The sequence below is a fragment of the Sceloporus undulatus genome, chromosome 3 (genome assembly GCF_019175285.1).
Source record: "Sceloporus undulatus isolate JIND9_A2432 ecotype Alabama chromosome 3, SceUnd_v1.1, whole genome shotgun sequence".
Classification (NCBI taxonomy): Eukaryota; Metazoa; Chordata; class Lepidosauria; order Squamata; family Phrynosomatidae; genus Sceloporus; species Sceloporus undulatus.
This window is the reverse complement of record NC_056524.1, coordinates 74,323,157-74,349,589: the sequence shown is the minus strand read 5'-3', so window position 1 is coordinate 74,349,589 and position 26,433 is coordinate 74,323,157. Positions and strand designations below refer to the sequence as shown.

The 26,433-nt window shown below is 38.6% G+C and overlaps 1 protein-coding gene across 3 annotated transcripts in view; it reads right to left on the bottom strand.

The window, feature by feature from the left end:
* Window positions 1-3,037: 3,037 nt before the first annotated feature.
* Window positions 3,038-26,433, bottom strand: part of LOC121926222 (norrin cystine knot growth factor NDP) — a 48,843-nt gene continuing 25,447 nt past the window's right edge. The window contains exons 1-3 of one of the 3 annotated variants that reach the window (XM_042459011.1): window positions 14,430-14,531; window positions 11,902-12,257; window positions 3,038-3,899 (exon numbers count right to left, since the gene is read on the bottom strand). In XM_042459011.1, coding sequence (XP_042314945.1) covers window positions 3,672-3,899; window positions 11,902-12,078 — 405 coding nt within the window. In that variant the 5' untranslated portion in view covers window positions 12,079-12,257; window positions 14,430-14,531 and the 3' untranslated portion in view covers window positions 3,038-3,671. Of the gene's footprint in view, window positions 3,900-11,901; window positions 12,258-13,307; window positions 13,459-14,429; window positions 14,532-26,433 lie in introns of those variants that run through there. The other 2 variants (XM_042459010.1, XM_042459009.1) reach the window with 2 other exon arrangements.

Sequence of the window (26,433 nt, the reverse complement as noted above, 5' to 3'; positions counted from 1 at the left end):
GGTTGGTGACCATTCTCTTTTGCTGCTGCTGCTGCTGCATAGACCCAAATCAGAACAAGATAACTTCTGAATCTTGTTCCCTTTTGATCCCTGTTGAAATAGATGGAAATGGGAACCTGAATCAGGAGTTGGATATGTCATGTTTTTAAACAATGGTTCCCATAATTAAGGCATGATGGGATTTATAGTCCAAAAGTAACTTTTCCAAGCTCTGAACTGGAACATGACACCCTTCCTAACCATCTGGGCACCATCTTAGACAATGAGGAAGTTAATATTCTGAAAATATTAACAATAATTGGTGACAACCAGGTTGGTTATGATATTATGATTACTTTTAATTGTTAACAAATTAGGCCTGAATCTAATGCTTAGATGCCAGTATTCATCCAACAATGACTTTATCCGGTAATGACTTAATTATTGAATGGTAAGTCAACATCAATGTATTGGTACCCGAAAACCTAGGGTCCTGGGAGGGCACCCACAAATTGTATTCAATTGGGAAATTAATTAGCTCATTAGGGAGCAGTTAGAGGGCCAGGGTAAGTGCAACCGGGACTTTCAGCCTACATGTATAGGTTCTGAACCTAAAGAACTCCAGAAGCAGGTTCTAAATTTGTTTTGTTTATATATAAAAAGGGGAATCAACACACATGCAAAGTACACACACACACACGAACTAAGATATAAAAGATAGGAGTGAATAGCAGGGAGACTGGCTTACTGCTTTAGGCTGCCAGACTTCTTTTGTCTTGACCTTCAAGACAAGACAAGATGAGGAAATGCACAGGGCAGGGGTTGGGAAGAAACAACATTTACACACATTAAGTTACATGGTCCTTTCCACATGCCCTGAGGTCTTATGTGACCGCTCATGAGAAGTTCACTTAAAAGTCATCATGACCTTTCCAGAAACATACTGTTGTCCTCTATGTAATTATAACAAAACATTTGTACCCCACAAAATAACTTGGGGTATGCAGAGTGTGCTAACTGTATATCCCACTATTGAAATTGGAGTTACCAGTTGGATGCAGGCCACAGGTTAAGAGGCCTCCCCGCACCCACTGATATTATTAAAATGGTTCTCTGTTGACAATTTGTTTGAAAGCCACTGTATGACATACAGCGGGAAGTGCTTACAAAGTAGAAGGAAACTGACAGCACTTCCCCATCTGTACAGAGGAGGAGCATCACTTCTATGTGATACAGGCTTTATGTGAAGGCACGGTGATTAAAAAGTCCTTTCTCTGGCATCCAGCAACATTCCCTTTATCCTGACCTTGGCCATCTTGGCTCATGCTAAGGGGCATTGGAGTCTAAAAGCTATCTTGACACAAACATTAAACTTTGGTACCAGTGCATCAGCTGTATCATAATATAAATAAAATTGTAGGTTAAAGGCATGTGCATAATGTGTTCAAAATACTTTCACAGAGCTGAAGATCAGTCAAAATGAGGCAATGCCTATCTATCTATTATGACCTAATGTTCTTCACATTTCTATCCTGGATGATATCCTGTCTATGAATGTAGCTTCAGAAAGCCACTCACACCTGCCGCTAATCTCCATTTTCTTCAGTTTATTGATGGAAAGCCAATAGCAAAGAACTCTGGCGTTCCCTGGATGATCATAGTTATGGGCATGTAGATCATAAAGCTGCTTGGCTACAAATTTGTTGGGGCCATTTCATTTGTTGTTTTCATTAGCCAGGCAACCATTCCCCAAGAGACAGGAGGGACTCCTTCAGTGTGTTTAATGGAATCTCTGTGATGTAATTGTCAAAATCCTGGTTGCTATATATGGCAATTATTTCAGACAGATTAGATGACATAGAACAGATGGGCTGCTTGCCTGCTCTTTTCAGGCCCCCAACTTTACTTTTTTTCATATTTAGCATTGTGTTGTAAAACTCCTCTACTTAATTTAGTATCACTACCGTTTTTAGATCTTTATACAAGTGATTGAGGGATTGGGCTGGAAGATGATTAATAATTTCCTCATATGTTCTTTGGAGCTAAAAAACGGTCAAAAACTGGTTAATGACTCTTATATCACCATGAAAGCCCATATGAACCATCAAAAGCCAGAGAGAAAAAGTTCTACAATCTATGACTGCATTGGCTTGCCCAGCTCTAATTCATCCAACAAGAAGTATCTGATCATCTTTAAGATAAGAATTCAGACTCCTCCATTTGTCTGCTGTCAATGATGACTCTTTCATCCCATTTCATCTCCACCTTTGAAACAGGTATTATATTCACTGTGAATGCAAAGATGCATTAATAAAAATAAGGCTCCATTATATTATTTTGTATTTGATTAATATAAGCTGTTAATATATAAAGCCCATGCCATGATGATTTGGTTAGTTTTTGTGGTGTCTTCTTGATTATGTAAACTAAAAGGGCCACTTTTCTGGAAATCATTGCTTTAATAGTGCATATTCTAGCTATAATTCATTTATACATACATGTGCATCACAGTGACTCAATAACTAGCTGATGTGGATGAGAGTTGTGCTTAAGGTAGTGTCACGGGGCAGGAAAGCACATATAACCTGTGTTTTGCCCATGCAAGTATCCACTGATGTTGCACATACTAAGGAGCCTATCACATGAGAAAAAAAAGTGAGAACTGAAGAACTATGATGTCTTGCGGTGAGGTACATAAAAAAGATGTTACTAACTGGCTGAACCTCCACTTTCTTTCCTCATGGGATAAGCTCCAAAGTGTTTAATATTATAAGGAAAATCTTTTAAAACAAATCTTGTACCTCCATATCAGGGTAGGAATTTTGTGGCCCATGAAATGCTAACTTCAACTCCCAGCATTCCTTACCTCTGGCTCTGCTGAGTAGGGCTGCCAGGATTTGAAGTTCATCATGATTCTACATGATTCAGACCCCTGTTCTGTGTGAATGAAAGAAGGCCAGCTATTGTCATCTTGCAAACTTTCAGCCCTTGATTGTAAATATGTCTTCCCAACACTATAGCAGCAGCACAAGTATTTCAATAAATTTTCTGTTATTTATTTTGTAACTGCACCTAAATCACAATACGTTGTCCAGCACTTGGCTGCCAGACCAGATAAAATATAACTCTTACCATCAACACAGTCCATTTTCAAGGCCAATATAAACTAAGGGGCACGGTTAAAAGATACAATAGGCTTCTGTATATAGGGATGGAATCTTTCACTTCTTCTAGAACAAAATATTCTGTACATAATGATATTCATGGTAAATATTCTATATGTCTTGACTTTTTCTGTGTGTTTCTTACATTACTGGCAGGACATTCAAATGGTGAGCCATAGTTCCTCATTGGCCCTTATTCAGGACTAAAGAACTGCTGAGACAGAAAATATATCCTTATTATCTTTCCAATAAAAATACATTTCTGAACATCAGTGTTCTTCCACACCCATCACATGAGTTTTTGTCTTCAGCATAGATTTACATTCTGATGTCTGTTTCATGATTTGGCACTTTCCCAAGCATTGTCATAGTTGACACACTCTCTGTAGCTTGCAAATGAAATCCATATTAATGATCCTGGGTTGTGTCAGAGTGTGCTATTGAAAGGCTGTCCTAGTGCCTGTGAGAGTTCTACTGCTGAGCATGTGTCCCTTTCACTTGTTCTGCTGCAGCAGGTTTTTTCTCCCCCTAGGAGTTGCACTCCTCACAATGGCATGAGAGGATGTAACGATAGGTAGCGGTGAGCCTCATGCCACCTGAGCAGCGCAACCTCATGGCCTTCAGCTTGGAAGTCTGTGGCCGGCAGCAGTGGCATGTGGATCGGAAAGGCTGTTTCAGGACTGTACTGAAGGATACCATTGGCTCAGAGCGTGATGTCTGAGTGCAGCGTCCCTCACAGCGAGCCAGAAGCACCATCTGGAGAGGAGAAAGACAAACAAATCAGGAAAGGTAGCCTTGGAGCAGGAAAAATTTCTGACACCAGTAGAAGAATGTGCCATTTCATAACTGCAGCCTGGATTATATCTCATTATTTTTATAATAATTGTATTATAAAAAAATATAATTGGAATTAAACTGCTAAAAAGCTGAAATCTTGTATTATGACAGCTGTGTTCTGAATACATAATATAAGCAAATTTGCTTTTTAAAATAAAGAATGTTTCATTAACATATGATGATGGGTAATTAACCCTGTGTAATAGCACGCTTGATCATTCCAGAAGGTTTTCATGTGAAGCACCTACAGAAATGTAATATTAACTGTCTTTTCTCCCACCCCATCCCTCAAAAACACATTTTCTGCTCAACCATGGTAAAGCAATACACAGAAACCACTATAGAAAGAAATGAGGTGAGAGCAAGGTAAAAATTCTGGATAATGACCTCAAAGCAATGTAATAGAGTGCATTGTTTTCTATCATCTCTTCCTAAAAACTACACTGATAATGTTGTTATTACCTGCTGTCAAGTTTACTTCAACTTAAGGTGGCCCTATGAATGAGAGACCTCTAAGTCACCCTGTCATCAACAGTCCTGCTCAGGTCTTGCAGACTCAGGGTTGTGGATTGAGTCTATCTATTGGAATACAGTCTTCTTCTTTTCCTACTGCAGTGTTTTTATTTCCACTTGGTTATGTAATTACTACTATAATTCTGGCCTGTTCCTATTCTGGTCATAAAGTATCCCTACTCTTGATTCAAATTTCCCTTTGAGTTCTTGGATCTTGTGGAGGAAATCTCTTGTTCTTTTGTTGTTGTTGTTGTTGTCACCTTCTTTTTCTCTGCATTGATTATTATAGTAGTTCTCATTGCCCCTAAGTGTAAACCATTGAACAATTGCATAAAGGGTTCTCACTTTATTTCTGTCACCTTTTATTTTTGCTTCTCATCTTCGCTTGAAGAGTTTTGTCTGTCATACACTGAAGCGTCTCTTTCTTTTTGGTTGTCTTTTTGCATTCTTCCCTGACAATATCTATGGCTTTGGAGTTCTTCTGGTTCTTGGTCAATTAGGCTTAATAGTGCAATCCTATTTTTCACGTTGTCTTTAAATTTTACAAAGATTTTCGACAGCTTGTATTTCAGCATGATAGTTGGTTTTGTGTTCTCCTTTAGCTTTATTCTAATTTTTGATATCAGCCATTCATGATCTGTGCCACAATCTGCTTCTGATCTTGTTTTTGCAGAGAGAATGGGGTTTCTCCATCTTCTGCTTGCAATTATGTAGTCTATTTGATTTCTATATTGGCCATCAGGCACTGCCATTAGTGGCTTAAAAATATAGCAGTGCATATTTTGCCAAAATTGTGTTTTAAATCTGATTGATGCAGTATGTCCAGTGACTATAATATATGAGGCATCACACTTGGCAGGCAAATCTTTATGCCCTCTACTTTCTTTCTATGTTAATGGGTACAAAAGCAGCCAACTTTTATCTGCAAGAGTTGTCATTCCTTTTTACTACCAAAGAATTAAAAATCGATTGACATTAATTCTTCATTCTTGACTGTGTACCCCATGTTCCCTCAGAGTTAGATGATAGCTTCTTATTTGAAAAACTTAACTGAAGCCACCTGTCATCTTGTTGCGTCTTTTTTTGGTCATTGCAGAGGGAAGAATTCACAACCTCCCTTGTGCAATTATTCCCAACCCCCTTGAAAATAACCTGGTTCCAGGATGAGAGGGTAACACAGCCATAATCTATCACCATTATGGTCTTTCTCACCACCTGGTAGGTTATAGGGAAAGGAGAATTGTTCTTCGCAGTCGTCTGAGCTAATTGCTAGCAGAGGAGTTGAAAAATCTGGTGATATTAGGTCTAGGACCACAAACATTCCTAGGGTGACTGGTTACCCACCTCTGCTTTAAAAACTAATAGATATGTTATGGCCTATGAGAGCCAGCATAGCACGGTGGTTTCAGTGTTGGACTACAAACCTGGAGATCAGAGTTAGAGTCCCAGCTTGGCCATGAAATCCATCAGGTAACCTTGGGCAAGTCACATGTTCTCAGCCTCAGGGGAAGGCAATGACAAACCTCCTCTGATCAAATCTTGCCAAGAAAACCCATGATGGGTTCACCTTGGGGTCACCATAAGTTGCGAACAATATGAAGACACACAACACCAATGTTATGGCATAAACCTTATGGACTAGAGTCCATTTCTTTAGATGCTTGATGTGAGTGGACTCTAGTTCATGAAAATTCATACCATAATACATTTGTCAGCTTTGAAAATGTCACAAGTCTGCTAGCTTTGCTGCAAAGACTATCTTGGCTGTACCACTGGAAATTTGTGTAATGCTGATACCCCTTTATTGCTGTTTTCATTTTTTTCTTCAAAGGAAACTGGAGGAAGCTAATTTCTATTTCAAGAGACAAGAGCTTTGAGTTTTGCATGCCCTATGGAGTTAGGTTTTGCTACCTAGAAAGCTAGGGCAAAGACAAAATAGCAGCAGCAGCAGGTGTCAGGGCTGCAATGGATGATGCTCTCATGCTTTACCCTCCTCCACCCAAAAGGCCACAGCAGAAAACCCAACAGCTGCTATTAAACCATACTGAATTTCTCCAAGCACAACATTTCAAACAAAAACACTTTTTTGGCATTTTCTCATGTTTCTAAATGAAAATGAAAGGTTGGCCAAAAATCACTTGAAACCATATGCAAACCACATTTACTGCATTTGGCTCAAACAAAAACTAGGTCTGAAGCAGTCATGAATGAAGGATGTGGATAAACCTCATAAATGTGAATAAAAGTCATATCCCTTGATAACTGCATGGATTTCACTCGGATTTTATTACCAGCAAGAACAGAAACATTAGAAGAAGCCATGTACCAAGGTAATGGTTCATATTGGCCCATTTAGCGCAGCACTGTTTACCATGAACTGGTTGCTCTCTGGAGCTTCCAAAGTTCTCATTGAAGATGGTAAACACAGAACCTGGGACTTTCCTCAGGTTGAACATGGCCTTTTATCCCAGGTATCAGTCCCTAAATTTCAATCCCCACATGATTATTTTTCAGAAGCATTTACATGTGCCCAATCCATAAGGAGGTATTCAAGATGCGGGGGATGGGGAGAATTTGTATGATTATATATTTGTGGATAATATTTGGAATTAATACACATGATATGATTAGCTACAGGAAATACTTCAAAATAACCCAATGGCTGAGTGGCATTCTGAAAATTTTATCACACCATAAAGGGGATGAATACAGTTTTAGCCATGGACACTAGACTGGCAGATCTGGACTTCTCCTCTCATCTTCTCTACAGCAGTGTCTGCAGCATCCCAAAAATTCTATGCAGATTTCTGGCAGAGTAGAAGACAACTGAAGAAGGACAGTAGGGATGGAACAAATGGATGTAACTCTACATTCCCTACTTAGGTTGCTGCCACATAGCAGAATTAATGCAATTTGACACCACTTTAACTGTCTTGGCTCCATCCTATGGTATCCTGGGATGTGTAGTTTATTGTCATACCAAAGTTCTCTGATAGAGATGGTGAAACAGCTCACAAAACTACAAATCCCAGAATTCCATAGCATTGAACCATGGCAGTTAATGTATTGAATTGCATTAATGCTGCAGTGTGGCAACAGCCTTAGTTGCATATGCATAACTAAGTAGCACCTCTGATGCAACCATCCCAACCTACTTTACCACAATCATAGCACTATTGTCACAACTGTAAATGCTCCCGCAACCTACTTTACCAAACATCACTTGCACTGAGAGAGGGAGCTCTCTTCTGCTGGTGATTTTCATGTTGGTGGAATATGTTTCTACACCCCTCTTTTCAGCAAGCGAGGATGCAACAAAGAATTGAGTCAGAGATCGTGCTTCTGACTGTTGCAGCCTCATGTACTGGTTGGCAAGTAGGAGGTAGAAACTTCACTCATCCATGTGCAGATCACCAGCAGAACAGAACTTATCCAGGTGCAGCTGATACCCAGCAAAGTAGGTTTGGGAAGAGAATTACAATTGTGAAAATAGATTTAGGGTTGTGACTACATGAGAATCATAAATTCAGGGATGTTATGCACCAACTTGAAGGCAATTAACAAGTCAACCACTCTAAAGTGTTGTGGAAGAATTATTCTTAGAAGGAAAAGACTCTTTGTGCCCCCCCCCCCCCGCAGCCTTCCCTTCCCTTTTCTTTTCTTTTCTTTTCTTTTCTTTTCTTTTTCTCAAACCATTTTCTACAGAGAAAATGTGTTCCCTGCCTTGAAAGCACTATTTCCTATGTAGGAAACCAGAATAATTCCTCAGCATCATCTTTGGACATTCAAATATGGGGAGCACACTGAGAAGGGATATTCTTTTTTCTTCGCTGCAGAAGGGAGAAAACAGTCATAATTATTTGTCCTCATATGTGAGAGCAAACTAGTAAAGGATTTACATCCTATGTGCAGTCTCAAAATTATGTCATGTGCTTCTTCACAATCTTTGGAGATCAACCCTTTCATCAGATGGCACTTTACTCAGCAGGGTCCCTGGCTCTTTATATAGCATTCTGAGGACACTGGGAAATTTGGAAGAGTAGCTAAATTGCTCAGTTGTAGAGTTCTGTCTGAAGAGCATTCAAGCTACCTACATCTTTACTTGAAGCAGTAATATTTTGCCTTGTCATTCACTTTTAAAAAATAGACTGTTTCTAAAGACCAGTTCATTCCATTCTACTTTTATACTTTTTTTTTTTTTTTTGGCTTAACACATCCAGGCCTGTAATGGGTTGAAATGCAATTTATAGTTTTAATATATTAATTTTAAAAAATATTTTCCATGTTTTAGTTGCACATATTCATTATTTACTTGTATGCAGTTGGTCAGGTATCTGTGCATCTGTGCCTTCATGTTGCCTACCACATAAGTCACATAAATTAGGTGGAGAGATCACGAATGTATTGTTTTCCCAGTCCTAGGCTGCCAACTCATTCACTGCATCAGGAAATGTGGGAAACGTCTAGCCACATTTCTAGCTTCCAATACTTTCAGCCAGTATGTCTGATGTATGTGTATGCACCTTCAAGTCGCCTACCATAGAGTTTTCTTAACCAAATAATGTTCTGGAGTGGTTTTGCCAGTTCGTTCCTCTGAAATATAGCCTACAGCACCTGGTATTCATGGGGGGGGGGGTGTCTCCCATCCAAATATTAACAAGGGCTGACCATGCTTAGCTTTGAAGATCAGACAGGATCTGATGACCGCAGGGTATCTGATTACTGCAGGTGAAAACAATAGCATATTTACATAGTGTATATATTTTCAATGCTCTTCTGGCATTTTTGCTATCATATCACATTTTCAAATCCATAAATGTTAAGACCAAGTGCAACCTGAAGCATTAAGCCAGTTCACACATTCTGTTTTATGCCTGTACAGGTAGTCTAAGTCCTTACCAAAGAATGTGCTACATAAATAAAGCTAATGTGTGATCAAAGATATGTCAGCAGAAATTTTTGTCACAGTTGTGGATGGAATTTTTTTAAAAACCACACTCCAGGGAAGCACAGCTGAATAAATTAGTAACTGGCCAATTCATACATTTCTTCATGCATGCATGTACCTGGGGGAACAAAAATTATATTTCCTTAACCAGAGATCACTGGAATTATCATGAGAAAGTTCCTTCAGGCATCAGATTCTAGAATGTCTCTCTGTTTCTGAAAACTCCACAGTCAGAATCCAAAGAAATGTGCAACTAGTCCTGCATACTGAACAGGGATTTGGGGCTTGTGTTTCTTGAACAGCAGCCTTATGGCAAATTCCTTTTCAAACTGAGGAAACAAAGCATCTTATAATATGCTGTTCATAGATCTGATAGAGAAAGAGCTCCATATAGTCTTTTATGAAAAGCATTATTTTAACATTTCACTTCAGATGCTAAGAGATCTTGTGTCTCACCAGGAATTACACCATAAAGGTTATATTCCTTTTAATGGAAGTTGGACTTCTCAAGAATCTGTTGGAATTATCACAGACTCTTTGCCTACTTCTTCATAAGCAACACTTAACATCTGCATGTGTGTAACCAGTCACAGTACAGCTTTACCTTTTCAAAACTCTTTAATATCTGCAGCTCTCAACTTTAGCTTCTTTGTATTTACTGTACAGTATTAGGGAGGCAGATTTTTCTTAATTCCGGAACATGTAAATATTACTTTTGTAAACCCCTCACCAAACATCTTAAAATTGTAGTAAAAAAGTAACTTTGCCAAGGTTTGCTTGATTTGGATGCAATTAAAGTCATGGATAGTGTCTTCCATTTGTCTTATAAGTTGTCCCAACATTCTCACATAAATTGGAACAATGTTGACAGGGGTTCAGCAAGTAACATTTGCTTAAGTGTACATTTTTTCCTATCTAGACAGAACAGTTCCCCCACCTCAGTAGTGAATAAGACCCATAATGTTCTTATGAATATAAAAAGATGTTGACCACCCATCTCGAACAGATTGTAACTGTGGTTTCAGTTCAGTTTGAGCACAAACAGAATGCAAAAAAAGCTGGTTTGTCCTTTTCTGTTAAAAGAAATATAACTAGACAAATACAATGCTACAACCTTTCAGTTGTAAAAAGTAATTTACTTGATGTATTTGAAATTTGGTATTGGTGCTAATTCCAGAGTATGCAAAAAGTCTCTGAACAATTTCTCACAGACATTCACATATCTCTGCTATCATCATAAATAAAATAAATAAATAAAACTTTTTATACCGCTTTTCTTGCAGATCAAAGCGGTTTACAGTCATTAAAAACTCTATGATCCGTGTCATAGTACAATCTAATATACTTACCAAGAGTACAATTAACAATTTAAAACATATATAACAACAGTTGGGCATCAGATAAAATTTTAATCCATTAGGGACTGGTTTCCCTACAGCAGGTCGGGAGGATATGCTACCCGGAAGAGATAAGTTTTCAATGCCTTTTTAAAGGCTTCCAATGTCGAACTGAGTTGAATCTCTTCCGGGAGCGCATTCCAGTGGGTTGGAGCTACTGCTGAATAAGCTCTTTGATGTGTTGCTGCCAATCTCACCTTTGGCCATTCAAGGACCAGTTTCCCTGTTGTTCTGAGGGTGCGGGGTGGATTATGTAGGGAGAGGCACTCCTTCAAGTAACTCAGGCCCAAGCCATAAAGGGCTTTATAGGTAACGACCAACACTTTGTATTGAGCCCAGAAGCTAATCGGCAGCCAGTGTAGAGATTTTAGTATAGGTGTTATATGGTCGGTTCTAGACGTTCCTGTGACCAATCTGGCTGCAGCATTTTGAACAAGTTGAAGCTTCCGAACTTGGTACAAAGGTAGCCCCATGTAGAGCGCATTACAGAAATCCAAACGAGAGGTTACCAGTGCATGTACTATCGTTTCAAGGTCCTTTTCGTCCAGACAGGGACACAGTTGGCGTATCAGCCGAAGCTGGTTGGTAGCAAAATATGAAGGCATCTGACAAAGCTGTCTCAAAGTGCTGAGGAAAAATCACTATATACCTTCTTGTGAGGCATATAGCACAATGTCGATTTACCACATTTGACAAAATTTCTGACACTGACTTAATGTTGGAATCCATGTACAGTGAGCCCTTGGTATCTGCTGGGATTTGGTTCCAGGAAACCCCATGCATGCCAAAATCCATGGAGTCCAAGTCACATTAAATATAATGGGGTAGTAAAATGGTGACACTTATATAAAATGCCAAAATCAAGGTGTTTTTTTTTAATTTATATCTTTTTAAAATATTTTCAAACTGTGGATGCTTGAATCTATGGATAAAAGAATCTGTGAATACAGAGGGCTGACTGTATAAAGCTTCCAAAATGGTACTAAGCCTCATTGTAATGCATTTTTATGGAGCTGGCATGCATGTAACTAAGGCTGAGATGATTTTTTTCAGTGGCACATACCTTTGAACTGCACTTGTACAAAGGGTGGCTGATGGAATCAACGTAGTGATGCCTCATGCAGCGGCCTGGATCCGAATCCATCATGAAGGTACTTTCTGTTTTACTATCTGTGTCTCCCATTATTGCCAAAAGGGACAGCATGGAAATTGAGGCCGCTAGTACATGATTTCCCATCATTGGAGAACTTATCAGGAGTAACAGTAGAGGGCGGTAGATTATCAAAAGAACTTTATAGACTGAGACCCAGTCCCTTCTGAGCAAAGTGAATGATCTGTTGTAAGTCTTTGGGTTGTCATTGCTGGTTTTGGGTCTGTCATTTGTTGAAGTTATAATCCATCAAAACATCTCCTGCATGGCTGGAAGAATATAATAAACAAAAATAAAAATAAATTATGATCCTGCTGAGACAACAAAATTGCCTCTAGAGGAAAATAGGCATAAATAAGAACAAGGCTGGAAAGGGTGATGTTATCCAAGAAATAACTCACCGAGCAAACACTGTCTTCCAGTAGGTGTAGTGAAAGAAGAGGTCAAAGCCCTCCCATGTTTCAGATCTCTTCTATCAACATTTTAATAATGAGGACATTGGCTTTTAATATTGGGATAAATGTTACTATGAGGCAAAAGACTCCAGAGGGATTCATTTCAGTGTGAGTTATTTAACAATAACACCTGAGGATTTCTGAACAATAAAACGTATATATATTCACATGAAATTCCAAAAGGCAATTAGAGAGAATTATTGTTACCATAAAGATGGAATGTTTGGCTGAGGAAAGAAAAGAAGATGAATTCACAGGGTCATCCCAGTTCCTTGTGAACTGCTTTGCTGTGGTTGTGTCCCTTCAAGTCATTTCTGACTTATGGCGACCCTAAGGTGACTGTATCATGGGGTTTTCTTGGCAAGAAAGGCCTTTGCCTTTCTCTGAGGCTGCGATGATGGGACCTGCCCAAGATCTATCAGTGGGTTTCCAAGGCCAAGTGAGGACTTGAACCCTGGATTCCAGGGTCATAGTCCAGCACTCATTACACCATGCTGGTTCACATGAACTGCCTAAACATTACTAATCAGTAGCTGTCCCACTTGCTTCAGAGCTTGAACACAATTAGTTCTGTTAATTTGTTGTTGCTATTGTATTAAGTTATTTCTGACTTATGGCAATCCTAAGGTGACCCTATCATGGGACTTTTTAAGTAAGATTTGTTCAGAGGGGAATTGCCATTGCCATCTTCTGAGGCTGAGAGAGTACAAATAGGACAGTGGGTTTCCATGGCTGAGGAAGGGTTCATACTGTATTATCCCAGACTGCTGTGTTCATGGTCCATTCCCAGTCTAATGAAGATTAGGTGCACCACTCTTTTGGTGTAACTGTAACTTTTGTATAGGAATAAGGATGTTGCCTCACCAAAGATGAAGGAGGAATATCACATGGATCAACCACTGGCTCATGCTGTGTCTTGCACTGCTTCCTTGCACAGTTGTGGCTGTTGATGTAACAATGAAATGAATGAGGGAGAATGAGGGAGAATGAGTTTTGTAGATCAATGGCCTGTAACTTTCAAGTGTATTTTTAAAGTAGCCCAAAGCAGCAATTTAGCTACTTTTGAGAAACAGGAAAGTAAATAGTGAATATCTTTAAAATTGCGACTTTAAGGGTAGCTAACTACTTTGTGGGCTGTAGGGTACAAAACATAGCTGATTTATTTCTAATTTCTGACTTTGACAGGCTGCCATTCCATGCACTACTGTGACCACTGAAATGTATTGTGACATATACGACATGTATATGTTCTTTCAAGTCTCTATATAAATTTCACAGAGTTTTCTTATTCAAGGAAAACTTAGAGATGATTTCTCTAGTTCCTTAGTTTGAAATATAGGCAAAAAGTACGTACTAGGTACGTACTAGGGTTACGAAAGGGTGTCCCTTCCAGACACTCTAACCCTAGTACGTACCTAGTATGTACAAAATGGTAGCGCCCTATACACATGGGCACCGCCATTTTGATGTTGCGGATGCTTAGCGTCCGCATGTCATGGCTCATTTATGATGCCGCAAGTGCACTGTTGGCACCTTGCAGCGTCATAAGCGCACCGCCAAAAGAAGCCTCTGTTTGGGGTTTCTTTTTCGGCCGACAGAAAGCCTTGCCATTTGGAGGTTGAGACTTCCCGGCGGCAGAAACAGAGGCGCCGGCAGACTGCCTTTTTTGGGCAGTCTGTAAAGCGCCATAGTTTACAACATCTGGTATTTAGACTCTGATCCAAGCCCCAACCAGGGATGACCCTACTTAACTTCCAAGATTAAACTGGGCCTGGTGCCTTTAGGATATGAAGACAATATGGAACATATACATATGGAATTCTGCATGGCATTATGGCTTGCATCAAGCCTAAAATATAAACACAGAAAGAGAGTCCAGCCAGCTCTTATAAATAATCTTTACAAAGCAATCTTTTTCATGTCTACTCAGATGTAAGTTCCATTAAGTTCAGTGGCCTTAGTCCCAGGGCTGGAGAGCTTGTTTACCTTCTGGATGGCCTTGGACTCCTATTTCCATGGAAAACTGACAGCATGGCATAAGTAAACGATATTGGGAATTTTGCTCCAGCATCTGGAGAGTTACAGGTTCTTCACTTCTGGTGTATAGGATTGCAAAACAGATAACCAATCAACTTGCTTTAAGTCACACCAGGAGACAGTTCAATAAGTATGAAAGTTAGACATGATTCTGTTGAATGTCAGCAGAGCACTAAACCCCATGGGGGTAGTACTGAAGCATCACTACTGTTTCACTGAAAATATGGCAAACCTATGCAGAAGATTTGGCTTCCACATGCACAAGAATGTCGCTTGTGTGCTGGGAGGTAGTTTTGATGCAAATAAAGAAAATTTTGCAATTTTTTTTTAACATCATAAAAAAAAAGTCCAACAACTTTGCAGTCTGGACTAGAATGGAAGCAAATTGACTTCAGAATTATACTTTCCTTCCTTCCTTCCTTCCTTTCACAAGAATGTATGTGGTCTACTGCTTTGCTTTAACTTAACAAAGCAAGAAAACGTACCCAAATTCTCTTAACAGTGAAAGGCAAGTGATTCCAGCATGCACTCTTTATTATGAACAAGTTATACTGAATCAGAGCAAGGGACAATCGAGCTGTAAAAAAAAAAAAGATTGGAAGAATTTTAGTGACCAGCAAGCACCAACAAACAGACTGTCCATCATCTGGTTTAGCCCATACTACCCCAAATAGATTGCTGCTGGTTTTTCAGCCAATAAGACTGCCACGACACAATGGTAAAGTAGGGGATCATATGAAGACATAGGGTAAGATGAGCATACAGTACTGTATAGCATGAACAAATGAGTATGTAAGAGATGGAGCACACACATGCAATAGTCAAGAATCAAATGTTCCTTCATTTGTTCCAAGGTAGGACAAATGATATCTATGCAGTACAGGAAGAGGTTTTTCTCTCTTTGGCTTATATAATAAAAGAAAGATTTCCAAGAACATTCTTCACTGTCAACCACCATTGTCATCCACCATTTTGTTTTTAAAAATCATTATCAAAAATTGCTTTAACAACTATTTTAAAATGGAAAAGCTGTATGCCTTCCAAATATCCAAATTCTAAACTTAGTTACTTCATTCCTTGCTAAACCTGCATTATGCTATTATTTTCTATTCCTCTAAAATAATATTTTTTTCTATAGATGAAAGACAGGGCAATATAGCTTTCATGGTTCAGTCCTATAACCCCAGGGATGAGCAGTTATGGAGAGTCTGAGGCCTACACATACTCTGCTTTCCAGGCTCCCAGACATTTGCAAATCATTTTTTGAAACTAGAAGTGACCAGATAGTTTTGAAAAAAGCTTGTTTGAGGCCCCAAAAACATACAATAATCATGCTCCCCTGGGTGTTTCTAGAGGTACAGTTCTCTATTGGGGGGATGAATGGCCAGAATCCTGTTGAGGGTTTGTCATAAGTTGATCTACATATGCATAAATTAGAACTGTGTAGTTGCATAATTTCCATATCCAGTAGAGGGCTATTGTTACTGTACTATGCATCATGGGAAGCAAAGTGTCCAATGTGCATTGATGCCCGACACACAACAGGACCAATGAACAATAGGACCAATGTGCATTAGTCCCAATGCACATTACATTAGTGCTGAGGTATACCGGATGCTCATATACATAGGGCATTTTGCTGATGTCCTGTTACACGTTTTTGCAATTCAGTAAAGGAGATTTCTTAGCACCTCTGATATATAGGTAGGTATACATAAAGTTATGTAATGTAACAGGTTATATAAGATTCCAGTTAATACATCTGCCTGGATGTATCCACACTCCAGAAATAAAGCAGTTTGATACCACTTAACTGTCAGGGCTCGATCCTGTGGAGTTCTGGGTTTTATAGTTTGGTAAGGTATTCAGGTTGGTTTGTGAGAGAGCTCTCCAAACTACACCATCTACAAATTGCACAATTCTGTAGAGTAGAGTTATACATGGAGAGAGAAATCCTAGAGGTACAAAGGTTGTTCACGAGAGGAAGAGGAACCAGGGACTACATTGCAAACATAGGTGGGTTACACACCGCAATTTAATACGTAATGAATACGTACTAGCGTTAGGAAGGGACGGTGCTTCCGCACCCTCCTAACCCTAGTACGTATTCTGTACGTACAATATGGCGGCGGCCATTCCACACAGCGGCCACCATATTTACGTATCGGACGCTGTGCGTCCGCACGTGTCGCGGCATCTATGACGTTGCGAGTCTGCCCCTGGCGCCTCGCGACGTCATAGAGGCGCCGCTTAAAGAAGCTCCATTTTGGAGCTTCTTTTTCGGTCCATGTGGGAGCCGCGTGGTGTGGCTGCTGCGGCTCCCGCACGGAGCAAACGGCGGCGGCGGCAGACTGCCTCAAAGCGGCGGTTTATAACCTGCCATACAGAGGGCTGGTGGAACGCAGCAGGGAATTCCAAAAGAAAATCAACATTTGCTTTATAGACTATAGCAAAGCCTTTGATTGCATAGATCATGAAAGGTTATGGCATGCCCTTAAAGATATGGGAGTGCCAACACATCTGATGAGGAATCTGTACCTTAGACAAGAGGCCATAATTAGAACAGAACACAGAAAAACAGAATGTTTACCAATTGGCAAATGGGTCAGGCAAGGCTGGATCATAGAATCATAGAATCGTAGAGTTGGAAGAGACCAAAAGGGCCATCCAGTCCAACCATCCAGCCTCTGTTTAAAGCCCTCCAAGGAGGGAGACCCCACCACTCTCTGAGGGAGTGTCAGGAAGTTCCTCCTAATGTTGAGGTGGAATCTCTTTTCCTGTAGCTTGCATCCATTGTTCCGGGTCTTGTTCTCTGGAGCAACAGAAAACAAGCTTGTTCCCTCTTCAATATGACATCCCTTCAAATATTTAAACAGGGCTATCATATCACCTCTTAACCTTCTCTTTTCCAGGCTAAACATCCCCAGCTCCCTAAGTTGCTCCTCATAGGACATGGTTTCCAGACCCTTCACCATTTTAGTCGCCCTCCCTTGGACACGCTCAAGTTTCTCAATGTCCTTTTTGAATTGTGATGCCCAGAACTGGACACAGTATTCCAGGTGGGGCCTGACCAAAGCAGAATACAGTGGCACTATTACTTCTCTTGATCTAGACACTATACTTTTATTGATGCAGCCTAAAATTGCATTGGCCTTTTTAGCTGCCACATCACACTGTCGACTCATGTTCAACTTGTGGTCTACTAGGATTACTAGATCCCTTTCACATGTAGATCCTTTCACCCTATCTTTTCAATTTGTATGCCAAACATATGATAAGAAAAACAGGCTTGGACATGAAGCAGAAGGAACGAAAATAGGAGGAACAAACATCAACAATCTAAGATATGCAGATGACGCCATACTATTAGCACTTTGAAGACCTAGAACAGCTATGGAGGAAGTTCAAAGAAGAAAGTGCAAAGGCAGGCTTACTGTTGAACATATAGAAAACAAACATATTGACCATGGAGGATCTTCACAATATAAAAATGTTTTTTATATTTTTATTTATATAGTTTGTCTTGGCTGAACTTGTGAAGATCCTCCATGGTCAATATGTTTCTTTCTAGAAAGCATACAAAGCTGAGTTAAAATTATAATAAGGTACCCTCCTCTCCCCCTGTATTGTCCTTCATAATTTGTATTTCTTGTTTTATCCTTGCATTGGGAATTTCAAAAGATTGAGAAAGAGGACATTTTGGGGGAAATGGCAGCTAACAAAAAAACAACAAACACTAGCCAAGTACCACAGAGAAGAGGTTCGATGGAGGGATCAATTAAAGTAATTGACCCTTCATTACACATATTAGAGGAGATCCGGAAACTGAGACAGGAAATGAAGGATCAAAGGCAAGAAATGAAAGATGATCTGAAAGAATCAATGCAAGAGATCCGGGAGGAAATAAAAGAAGCTAGAATTGAGATGAGAAAGGACTACAAAAAAGAAATGGACAGCCATAGTAAAAGAATTGAGAAAATAGCTTCAGAATTGAAAAATACACATAAAGAGATACAAGAAGTGAAAGAAAAAAACAGAGACCTGGAACAGATCTCAAAGGAATTAAGATACAAGCAAGAGACACAATACAACATGGAGATGAATAATGAACTGAGATACAGGGATAGATGTATTAAGATCAAAGACTTACCGGAAAAAAGTAATGAAGATTTAATCGAAAGAGTACTACCGGATCTAGCAAAATACCTAGGACTTACAGAAGAGTCAATGGAACTTGAAATAGATGAAATTTTTCGCGTAAACTCGACACAAGCGCGTGAGAAAAAAATCTCACGGGATGTGGTGGTTTGTTTGGTGCGATCCAAAATAAGAGATCTAATAATCCAAAAAAACTACAACAGAAAACTTTTTATCGAAAATAAAGAGATAAGAATCTTTAAGGACATTCCCTCTCAAATTCTAATGGCAAGATCCAAATACAAATCCCTGACTCAACTACTAAAACAATTAAACATTAACTATAAATGGGAAAGAATTGAAGGGCTAACCTTCTTCTGTAACCAGAAAAGATTCAGAATAGATAATGAAGAGAAAGCTAAGGAGGCCGAAAGAAGACTGAAGAAAGAGTATAGAGACAAAGGAGAAGAAGGAAGGGAGAATTATCACTATAAAAGAGAATGGAGAAATAGGAATACCAAAAGGAAAGGGAATGAAGAAGAAGGAACAGACTTACATAAGGACAAACAAGATAATGAAGAGCGAAGAACAAATGAAGAAGAAGAGGATAGAAACTTAGAAGAAAACCCAGAAGAAGGGGACAATATATTACAAAAAGGAAGAGAGATTGACTTCCTTTTAGATCTGCTGGACACAGAAGAAACAAATACTGATAAACAATAAAACAATTAATAGTTGATTAATATTATTATTTCATATTCGTAGTTAGCAACGCAGAGGTTGCTTTCTTATTTTTATTTTTAACATTTGATGACTTAAATAAAAAGGAAAATAAAAAGGGGCGGACCAAAATATAAAATAAAGGATTTACATAAATTGAACTAATTTTAATCACCCAAAGAGAAATGAAGATAAGTTCTTGGAACGTAAAAGGAATCAACTCAAAATATAAAAGGAGCATAGTGTTTCATTGCTTGGAAAAACTGAAAAGTGAGATTACATGTATTCAGGAAATAAAAATAAAGGATGAAGATAGTAAATATATCAGAAACACTAAACTAGGTACTTGCTTTGCTTCCCTATCCAAAACAAGAAAAAGAGGTGTTGCAATCTACGTGAACAGAAAATATGAAGCAAGAGAGATTTTTAAGGATGAAGAGGGAAGGTTTATAGCAGTTGAGGTAAAAACTAAAAACATGACGATATTGATGGTTGGGGTATATGCCCCTCAAACTAATCAAGGGAAATATTTTCATTCCCTGAGTGAATGTTTAAACAAGACAAATTATTCAGACATTCTCCTTTTAGGAGACTTTAATGCAGTCAGAGAACCTAAACTGGACAGAAAATCTAACAAAGGGAAGAAGATACGTCCGAACCAGGGGAAAGTTCCAGTATCCTTCTTTAAACTACAAGAAGATTATAATTTGGTGGACTTGTGGAGATTCAAATATAAGGAATCAAAGGGTTACACTTTTTATTCCGAAGCTCAAGATTCCTTCTCAAGGATCGATCTATTTGTAGCTACAAAAAAATTAGCTAGTTTGACAAGAAATCTCGAGATATTAACCAAAAGAATATCAGATCATAACCCAATAGTAATGGATATGTACGAAAAGAAGAACCAATATAATTGGAGACTCCAAAATTCTTTATTAGAAAACAAAGAAAACAAGAAACATATAATTGAGGCACTAAATCTATATTTTAAAGAGAACAAAACGGATGGAATGTCAAATAATATAATATGGGACACTAGCAAAGCGGTCGCAAGAGGATTATTTATTAAGATGCAAGCAGAAGAAAAAAGAAAGGAGATGCAAAGAGAAGAACTACTAACAAAGAATTTAAACATTAAGGAAGACGAATGGAAAAAGACCGGTGAAAGAAAAATCAAACAGGAAGTAGAAGAACTTCAACATCAATTAAGATTACTGACATTGAAAGAGATAGAAAAGAAACTTAAGAAGCTCAGACAAACCCACTTTGAATCAGGGAATAAATGTGGTAAAATCTTGGCTCATAAATTAAAAAAACTTGAAGAGAAAAAGATAATCACAGAGTTGAAATACAAAGATGAAAGATCGACAGATACTAATAGAATTAAGGAGATGTTTAGAGAATTCTATCAAGAACTATACTCTGAAGAGGAGGATGGCATCAATAGAAAAGAAGGAATAATGAGATATTTAGATAAACAAAAGTTTATGAAAATAAAGGAAGCAGAAAAAGAGGAGCTTAATAGAAGCTTTACACCACAGGAAGTAATAGAGGCAATTAGAAAATTACGCCCTAACAAAGCTCCTGGTCCAGATGGGCTGCCAGCTGAATACTACAAATCCTTAGGAGAAGCCTTGATTACACCCCTAACAGAAACATTCAATGACATAAAATCTCACGGAACTCCAGAATCATGGAAAACAGGATATATTTTTTTAATACCTAAAGAGCACAAAGAGAAAGACGATCCAAGGAATTATAGGCCTATAACACTACTCAATAGTGATTACAAGATATTTACATTAATTTTGGCGGAGAGATTGAAAAAAATTCTGGGCCGTATAATCCATGAAGATCAAGCTGGCTTTTTGCCAAAAAGACAAATAAGGGATAACACAAGAACAACATTGGATGTAATCGAGTATTTCGAATACCATAATGAGAAGAAACTAGCTATAGTAATGCTAGACGCTGAAAAGGCGTTTGATCGAGTCAGCTGGCCCTTTCTGAAGGAAACGATCAAACAAATGGAGCTGGGTGAAAATTTTGGGAGCTGGATTAAAAAGCTATACTCTGAGCAAAAAGCCCAGATAATAATAAATGACGAGAGAACGGAAGCTATATCAATAAAGAGGGGAACGAGGCAAGGTTGCCCGTTATCGCCCTTGTTATTTATTTTATTACTGGAAATCTTGTTAATCCAAATAAGAGATGACAGATTAATAAAGGGGGTGCAAATTCAGGAACATCATTATAAAATTAAAGCTTACGCGGATGATGTCATCCTCTATTTGGAAGATCCTCTCTCTAGTATAAATCATTTAAATATCATCTTACAAGAATATGGCCTACACTCAGGTTTCAAGATCAATCAAGAGAAAACAACAATTATAATTAAAAATATGATAAAAGATGAGGAAATTATACTACAGGGAAAGTCGGGCTACAGAGTGAGGAAGAAGGCTAGATATCTGGGTGTAGTAATAACTGGTAGAAACATTGACTTGTTTCAAAACAACTACTCCGTCATGTATAAGGAAGTTAAAGCAGATCTGGAAAGATGGTCTAAATTAAATTTATCCTTTTTGGGAAAAGTGGCAGTAACAAAGATGAACATCTTACCTAAATTTAATTTCCTGTTTCAGAATTTACCGATACTAGCCCAAATAACACAGATCGAGAAATGGCAGAAAGAGATATCCAAATTTATTTGGAGCGGTCACAAAGCAAGAATTAAACAAAAAAACATTAACAGATAAAATCTGTCAAGGTGGTTGCGCTCTTCCCAATCTTAAGTTGTATTATTTGGCAGCCTGCTTAAGCTGATTAGAACCATGGTTTAAACTAAAAGATGATAGATTATTAACACTAGAAGGCATTCAGCTAAATTACGGATATCATGCCTTTCTTTGGTATAACAAAATTAAGGTAAATAAGGCCTTCTCACATCATTTTGTAAGAAATGCTTTAATGAATGCATGGACTAAAATTAAAAACATGTTTTACTATAAAATACCCTCATGGACCTCACCACAAGAGGCTTTCTTTAGAAGAACCAAATCATATAAGGACATGAAATGGATAACATACAAAGACATACTAAATGAGGAAGGGAAAATCAAGCCATTAGAACAACTGAAGGACGAAGTCAATCTGAATGATTGGTACCTCTATAGACAGCTGATAGAAAGATATAGGATAGATGTGAAGAATGAGGGGATAAACCATGGTAATACAGAGCTGGACCACATTATATTTGATGAGAAACCAAAACATAATGCTAAATACTATAAAATATTGTTGAACAGAGATCTAGAACAGGACAAGATAAAGGATACTATGTTGAAATGGGCCGCCGAAACTGGAAGAACAATAGATCTAGAAGTATGGGAGAGAACGATGACAGACAGCTACAAATATACACTATGTCAAAACTATAGAGAAAATTTCTTCAAAATGCTTCACCATTGGCATATTTCCCCCAACAAATTGAATGCTATATATAAGACTGGGTCATCAGCTTGTTGGAAATGCCAAAAAATTAATGCTAACTATATTCATGTCTGGTGGGAATGTAAAGAGGCAAAAAAATATTGGCAACAAATACATCAAACTATGAGAGATATATTCCAGATAGCGATACCATGGGATCCATTGCTTTTCTTACTAAACATGACTGAGGTTTTGAAGGGAAAATTAAATCAAGGGAAAAAACGTATAATGTTATATATGCTAACGAGTGCAAGGATCACATTCGCAAAACACTGGAAGAGCCCGTCAATCCCAACACTGGATGAATGGTTAAACAAACTTTATGAGGCCATAGAAATGGATATGCTGACAAATAGAATGAAAGATAAGTTGGGGAAGAGCAGTACAGATAGAAGTGATGAAAAGGACTGGTGGGATGTCAAAAAGTATATAAAGAAGAAAATGTCAAAGGAAGACTTAAAATTAAAATAGGGGAGGTGGATAAGGAGAAACATTGATTAAATATAAGTAGACACCAAAAAGAACAAATAAATGGATTGTAGAACAGATCAAGCCTGAAATTTCCCCAGAGGCAAAGATAACTAAACTGAGGCTGTCGTACTATGGCCACATCATGAGAAAGTATGAACCATTAGAAAAGACAATAATGTTAGGAAGGAGGAGGGAAGTAAAAAGAAAGGAAGACTATATGCTAGATGGATGGACTCAAGCAGGTCACAGGTATGAATCTGTAAGAACTTAGAAGAATAGTGGAGGACAGGGAGTCTTGGAGACATCTCATCCACAGGGTTGCCTTGAGTTGAGATCAACTCAAGGGTGGTTAACAACAACAACAACAACAGCAACAACAACAGAGTCATGGCCATTGAAGTGATATCAAACTGCATTATATTTGCAGTATGGATGCACCCTCAGTCTATGTGCCTATCTATGTGCCTCTCTTTCTCTCTCTCTCTCTCTCTCTCTCTCTCTCTCTCTCTCTATCTATCTAGACAATGGAGGATTCAGGAGGTCCAATGATCTTATGGCTCACTGATTATGCAGTTGCCCCTCCTATTCTAGCCCAGTGTGCCCATATATCCTACTTTAATCTAATGTGCCAAGTGTCCTACTTGCTGCACCTGAAGAGCTGACACAGGAAAGTCCTGAGTTTGAAGCTGTCATCTGTCCCAAATGCATCCAGCCCAAATCTGTTTTAAAGAGAATGATGAGAGGGAAGAACAGGGGCCTTGAAGTTGCTCAGCATCATAGACTACCTGGAGAATAGACAGAACAGGTACACAGATAATCTGGCCATAGTCTTTCTCCCAGTGGTAAGATTTATGCTCAGATTCTTGCAAATATTTCTAAAATTTGTATCCATACACCTGGAAGTTTCATGCAGTGTAAAATGCAAAGGATGACTTCTGAATGCAATCAGATAGATAAAAAGTGTGTGCTCATCTGATCTGGAAAAGTTTCTCTTGAACTGAAAGATTTGTCTTGCTCTCACCCACAATCAGGCAACCTGACACAAGGCTTAGATCTAATAATAGGCATACAATTCAAGAAATGGATTGCTGTGCAAACAGATGGGAGTCATGAATGAAGCAGCCCTCCAGCTCTCAGCAAGTTCATTCTTTCTAATCCCTGTGTGATCTGTAGATATACAGAATATATGCTATTGGATGAGACAACTACCAATATATGCACTTCTTTCCAGAGTGTCTCTATTAGCATATACTTACCTTTGCCATGAAATCATAGGTACCTCTAGGCAAAAAAAAAAAAAAAAGTCTGCCACATCAATGGGGTTGAAGGCAAACACTGTTATTGTAGGGATTTCAACAGCAATAGCAATATTATTATTATTATTATTATTATTATTATTATTAAACTTTATTTATATTGCACTGTAGATTTACACAGTGCTGTACACACAATTAAAAAACCGATAAAAATGAAACCTGCCAATGGCATACATTCTACAGGATAATAACAAAATACATATAAAACAATAGATAGTAATACAAGATGGCATTAGATAAAGTAAGTAAGCAACAAATTAAAAACATTGAATATCACATATCAAAGCAATTATCAAATAACAATCAGATAACAAGTTTATTTCTACATGCCTTATCAGTGCACTTAAACACTCCCTAAGCGGTTTACATTGTGTAAGGTAATTGCCCCCAACAAGCTGGGAACTCATTTTAGGGATCTCAGAAGAATGCAAGCCTGAGTTGAGCTTGACCCCTTGGCTGGAACTGAACTTGCAACCTTGCAGTTTGTGAGTGAATGGCTGCAGTACAGACATTTAACCACTGCACCACCAGGGCACCTGGATAATGGTCTGAAGCCCAATGTTTATTGTTGTTGTTGTTGTGTACTTTCAAGTCATTTCTGACTTATGGTGACCCTAAGGTAAACTTATCATGGGGTTTTCTAGTTCTGAGAGTATGTGACTCACCCATGCTCTTTATGAGTATGACTTTATATATTTACTTATTTATATGTTGCTTTTCTCCCAATTCAAAGTAAAATTCAAAGTGGCTCCCAGAGAAAGTCAAATTAAAAACCTTCACAATTAAATTTAAAAACAATTAAAATTAAAATGACTACAGCATCGTGCACACACTCTCACTGAGAAGGAGACAAAGGCACAGTAAAGACCTCTGAAAAAGGGCAGCCTGCTGGCACCTGTTTTTACTCCGTAGGGAAGCCGCAGCCGCCTCGTGATGTCACCAGCATGGTGTGATGTGTGGATGCTATCTGTCCGTTACATCACAATGGCAGTGCCCATGTACACAGGGCACCCCCATTGGAGCGCTGCCAGTCCGTGCTAGGGTTAGGGACTGTGCAGTTGCCGCACAGTCCCTAACCCTAGTTGCACCACTGTAACACTACAAAGGGCCCGTCTGTCCTGGGCCAAAGTTAGGTCCCATCTTACCTCAACAAAGGATCTGTTCCCTAATGTAATGCCTTCTTCTTTATGTCCCTGTTCTACCTCTGAAATGACAGATTCACATCTTGCTGGTAAATGCCAGCAAGATTAATGTGAGTTAAGCCTACATTAGAAACGTGAGGAGTGTGGAAGAAAACCTAAAACTCACTGTTGGTTAGTATGGTTCCTTTCTTAAGATCAGTCAAAATGTCACACAGGTTTTTAATATACAGTAGTAGGTTTTTAAAAAGCAGAGGACTGGTGAAGGAGCAGAAAAGTCAAAAATTTGACCAGATGCTGTGAGTCTATATTAACGCTCAAGATGTAGCTTGTAGACTGGATTGATTAAACACAGATAGATACTGCAAGTATCAGAGAATATTTCTCAAAATATTATGGAAGAAAGTAGAAATGGCTGCTCTGCTTTCAAAAAATAAAAAGGATGTGGGCAGAAAGCAGAGGTAAAAAGACAATATCCACCCAGAGCCATCTATGTCCCATTATCTCTTTGTCAAGTTTTGCATGTGATTGGACAGTGGATTCCACATGTATCTTCACACACTGCACAACAAGCTTTCTCAAAGTTATCTTTGGAGTGTGAGAGAGAGCATAGTGACATGCATTTGGCTTTTGACATCATGAGTACTGAGCCTACAGTACTTTCTTCTTTTTTGTTTG